At 35.7% G+C, this 5,357-nt stretch overlaps 1 protein-coding gene across 1 annotated transcript; it reads left to right on the plus strand.

Annotated features, from left to right (window-relative positions):
* Positions 1-3,634: 3,634 nt before the first annotated feature.
* LOC133071333 (olfactory receptor 13C4-like) lies at positions 3,635-4,691 on the plus strand. The gene is given in 2 exon segments (XM_061163950.1): positions 3,635-3,696; positions 3,698-4,691. Coding segments are annotated over 2 exon segments (1,056 nt in total).
* The last annotated feature ends 666 nt before the right edge of the window (positions 4,692-5,357 follow it).

Here is a 5,357-nt window from a genome sequence, read left to right on the forward strand (position 1 = left end):
TTCTAAAATTTATAGTATGGAATAATTTTATACAAATTTCACATAGTTTCATAAAAGGAAAGTAAGGGGAAATCCATATTTGAAGAATACAACAAAGCCACAGTAATTAAAATATTCTGATAATGTTTCAGGGACATTTAAATAGTCCAGTAGAAAAGAAAAGAGATCTCAGATGTAGACACATGTTTATATTTGGCATATAATAAAATTGTTACCCTGAAGTAATGGGGATAGCTTAGTAGGCCATGTTAGGAAAATGTTTTCATATATGAAAAAAAATTTGATCCTTGGATTATCATTTATACAATTGGAGACCAGATATATTAACAATTTGCATGTAAAAAATATTATTTAATGAAACAATATAGAAAATCTTGGAAACTTATAATAGAAGAAAAAAGTTTTAATACATAAAGTCTTAAACTAATAGAAAATTGGTCAAAGGATACGAATCAGAGACTTACTGAAGGGTTTTCCTAAATGGTTGACTTTGAGAGATTCTAACATTGAGAAAATCTGAAAAATGCTCAGTAATGCTCCAAATCAGAAAAATTATCATTAAAATAGTCATAAAATATTTATTTTCTTTGGAAAGGAAATATCAAATGTTGGCAAACATGTGGGGAGGTAGAATTCTGATGGGAGTGTACATTATATGGGCTTCCCTAGTGGCTCAGATGGTAAAGAATCTGCCCACAATGTAGGAGACCCGGGTTTGATCCCTGGTCAGAAAGATCCCCTGGAGAAGGAAATGGCAAGCCACTCCAATATTCTTGCCTGGAAAATCCCATGAACAGAGGAGCCTGGCAAGCCGTGGTCCTTGGGGTCACACAGTGTCAGACAAGACTGAAGTGACTTAGCACCCATGCAGGTACATTGATATACTGGAAAACTCTCTGGCTAAATTAAAATTGGACAGGACCCAATGATCCAGTCCTGGGGAGATGTCTCAGATAAGTTCTTGACCAGAACTATAAGGGGATAAGCGTGAGGGTGTTCACCCTTGTGTTGATTGTGGCAAAAGCAGTTTGACAGCAACTTTGACATACATCATCAGAGGAACGGTTCTGTTAATATCACATGTGAGTATTCATTATGGAACAGTTATTAATAACATAAGTGAGGGGCAAATAAGCTAGAGGTCCATATAGAAATATAAATAGATCCCTGAAATTGTTGAAAAACTAAGCAGTGTTGTGATTTATAGCACAATGAAGTTTATGTACAAATTTAAATACATATTTTACAAGAGCATGTGCATTTTTGGGGACAAATCAAAAATATAGTTTTGAGTTGGGAAGGAAATATTAGTAGAATCAATTATTATAGGAGAAGATAGGTGACTTTATTTAAAGATTGAGGAAATTAATGTGCTGAGGAGTAGAAATTAAAATACAGAGGAGCATGATTAACTTATACTGAAAGAAGTAGACAAAAATTTAAAAAGAAATGTATAAATAAAAGCACATATAAAATCATAGAGAGCAATATAAGGTGTATGTTGATGAAAAAGCTCTGATCTATTATATAATGTAGCTTAATAGACTTTCTGAGTCACTCTAATTCAACAATGTGCTATCTGTCTGAATTCATGACTCAAACTATCCATTCTGGTCTTTTAAAATTTCTTTCTGGCCTTGAACATATTACTTCACTTTTATCCTATAAATTTACTGATTTTATTCCTTATGTATATTTATTTTCATTTCAAAATAGGTTGGTATTGATATCCTGCATGAAATTAACTTATCTAAAAAATGAAAGTAAGTTAAAAAAGGTGACGATGCAATTAATTCACAGAAAATGTCTATTTTATTTCATTCCTAATATCTAGGTCATTTTCAAGTCTATCATTTTGGCTGTTTCAATTAGGAACTTAATTTAAATTGACTTTGCTTTGTAAATAAATTTTTAACTAAAAAGCTCCCACATTTCATTAAGTTAGTTTGGTGAACATTTGCCCCTATTTCAAAAAGTTGCACAGGTGGGAGAATGTTATTTCATTTTTGAGCTTTAGTTCAGCCACATTATATTCCTGACATCATTCTTAATTGTGTCTGTGGGACAATGTCCCTAACGCACCAGAAGTTTCTCCATTCAACAGATCTCTCATTCCAACTTTAAATTGCTTTGGGAATGGGGAATAATTACAGCAACTGTTGCATGACAAATGTTTACTCTTTCAGATCTGTGGAACCTGACATTGTTTGTTGAACCTGACCTTAGTTCAGAATGCTGACATAAAAACTAAAAAGAAATTAACAGGTTCTTCTAGGAGGTGGAAATAATTTATCAGTGTACGGGTAAGTCTTGAATATCATAAAAATATACCCTTTCATTCTGTAATTAAAATTTGTATTAAATATGGACTTAAAATATGAACAGCATGAAGCAGTGCAGCCTTTAATTAATTATTAGGACCAAATACAGCTGTGATTTATTATTTGGCACACTTTGGGAGTGTATTAGAAATGCAGAGTCACAGGCCATGCATCAGCCTTGGCAAAAGAAAATCTACATTTTAACAAAATATCCAGGAAGTTTATATACATATGAAGAATTTAGCAAAGACTGAAATAATTGATTCCTCATTAATCTACCAAGGCCAACAATTCTGGGTAGTACTTGGTGGGAAAACTTGATATAATAACTTTTGGTGTTGTAGCCCACAGAATTCTAGACTTCACAGGTAAATATCTGTGCTTCAAGCTCCGCTCTTTACGTATAGGCTGGATTACTTTGGCCACATTCTGTCTTTCACATTTGAAAGAAAATAGAGATAATGAGAAGACTGATTTTTTAAATAAAGTGCTACACACATACATACAGTTACATATTTAGGCATTATTACTGTTTTCTCAGGTTCACTTAAATACATAAATTATCAAGAATAATTCTGATGTCATTGAATGAAGCAAATGAAGAGACTATTTTTCTTCAGAGATCTCCATTGTATTCTTGCATAACTAGTTTACACACTAGTCTTGTAATGGGAAGTAATAAAATAGTAAGAGCAGCCTGAGACTACGAGATCAACAACAAACGTGATGTTGGAACAAATGTTAAATTGCTGTGTGTGTGACTCAGTTTACTACAATCAAATGTCTGCCCTATAGAAAGACATAATTTAGCAGACTGAATAGAGAACTAAGGTGTCAGGCAGACAAACAAGTATGCATAAAATCACACTTGCTTTAAGATTTTCAACACTTCTGTTAAATACTGGATCAAAATTCCAGTCTTTGTGGTCTTTTGCCTTCCCCACCAGTCTCTTACTGAGACTGATTTAATGAAGTCAGATTTATCATCTGAAATATTTTAGGGCTTTTGTAAAACTCAATTTAGAGTGTCTCCAACGGTGGGGAAGGTTGCTTCTGAATTTGCTTCTGATCCTAGGTAGATACTGGAGTGGGTTGCCATGGCTTCCTCCAGGGGATCTTTACAACCCAAGTTTCCAACCCGGGCTTTCTGCATTGCAGGTGGATTCTTTACCAGCTGAGCTACTAAGGAAGCCACTTCAAACTTTAGACACAGGGCACTGAAATTCTCAATTTCTCAGTATCACTGTGTTCTTGGCAAAGACATTCTTGAAGATAACTGAATGACAGGGTTTTGAAGAAAACACACTAGAATAATGTCTATTCAAGAAATTTGTTATATTTGTTACTTGGCAGTGAAAATATTTTATGTTGGTACTTTTCTGACATCTTGAAAGCTAGGACATGGATAGAATAAATAAGACATTTGTGAATGAATTCATTCTTCTGGGACTCTCTGGTTACCCAAAACTTGAGATTATTTTCTTTGCTGTAATTCTAGTTATGTATCTAGTGATTCTAATTGGCAACAGTGTTCTGATCATAGCAGGCATATTTGATTCTCGTCTTCACACCCCCATGTACTTCTTCCTGGGAAACCTCTCTTTTCTGGATATCTGCTATACGGCCTCCTCTGTTCCCTCAACTTTGGTGAGCTTAATTTCAAAAAAAAGGAACATTTCCTTCTCTGGATGTGCAGTGCAGATGTTCTTAGGATTTGCAATGGGGTCAACAGAGTGTTTCCTTCTTGGCATGATGGCTTTTGACCGCTATGTGGCCATCTGTAACCCTCTGAGATACCCTGTCATCATGAGCAGGGTGGTGTGTGTCCTGATGGCTTCTGTGTCATGGCTCTCTGGTGGAATCAACTCAATTGTGCAAACATATCTTGCCATGCGATTGCCTTTCTGTGGTAATAATATTATCAATCATTTCTTGTGTGAAATACTGGCTGTTCTCAAGCTAGCTTGTGCTGATATATCCCTCAATATTGTTACTTTAGCAGTGTCAAATATGGCTTTCTTGGTTCTACCCCTTCTGGTCATTTTTTTCTCCTATATGCTTATCCTCTATACCATCTTGAGAATGAACTCAGCCACAGGGAGACGCAAGGCCTTTTCTACCTGCTCAGCACATCTGACTGTGGTGATCATATTTTATGGTACCATTTTCTTCATGTATGCCAAACCCAAGTCTCAGGACCTCCTTGGACAAGATAATTTGCAAGCTAGAGAAGGGCTTGTTTCCATGTTTTATGGGGTGGTGACCCCAATGCTAAATCCTATAATCTATAGCTTGAGAAACAAGGATGTAAAAGCTGCTGTGAAATATTTACTGAATCAGAAATCTGTTAACCAATTAAGACCAAAGTGAAAAGTGGTTTTAGTGTATCAAGACAAGACATAGCATTAGTAGGCAATCATTGATGACCTTCTTTGGGGAAACCAAAGTTATGCATAGAGATTTTCCTTCTTTGTCAGCTTAGCTACCATCCCTGAGTTCAGTAGTCTTCTATAAACTCAGATTCCAATAGGTTCTGATCCACATTTCACAAAGACAGTTAATTACTTTAGAAACTTATCCCTGGTGATATCTGAAATGAATTTTGTGTGTGTGTGTGTGTACTGTGTAGTTGTTGTTGTTCAGTCACTAAGTCATGTCTGACTCTTTGTAACCCCATGGACTGCAGCACACCAGGCTTCCTGCTGTCCTTCACTATCTCCCAGAGTTTGCTCAAACTCATGTCCATTGAATTGGTGATGCCATCCAACCGTCTCATCCTCTGTTGCCCCCTTCTCCTCCTGCCCTCAATCTCTCCCAGCATCAGGGTATTTTCCAATGAGTCAGCTCTTCACATCAGTTTGCCAAAGTATTGGAAGTACAGTGAAAAATATCAAACATACTCTTTGAAAATAGCAAGTCTGGAATATAAATTCTTCTCCATCACAAATCACTTAATGTTGGGAAAGTTACTCATTTTTCTAAAATGCAGCTCCCTTATTTGAAAGAAAGGGAGTAATTAAACATTGCTCTCAGTTT

This window comes from Dama dama, chromosome 16 (assembly GCF_033118175.1).
Source record: "Dama dama isolate Ldn47 chromosome 16, ASM3311817v1, whole genome shotgun sequence".
In the NCBI taxonomy this organism is placed as follows: Eukaryota; Metazoa; Chordata; class Mammalia; order Artiodactyla; family Cervidae; genus Dama; species Dama dama.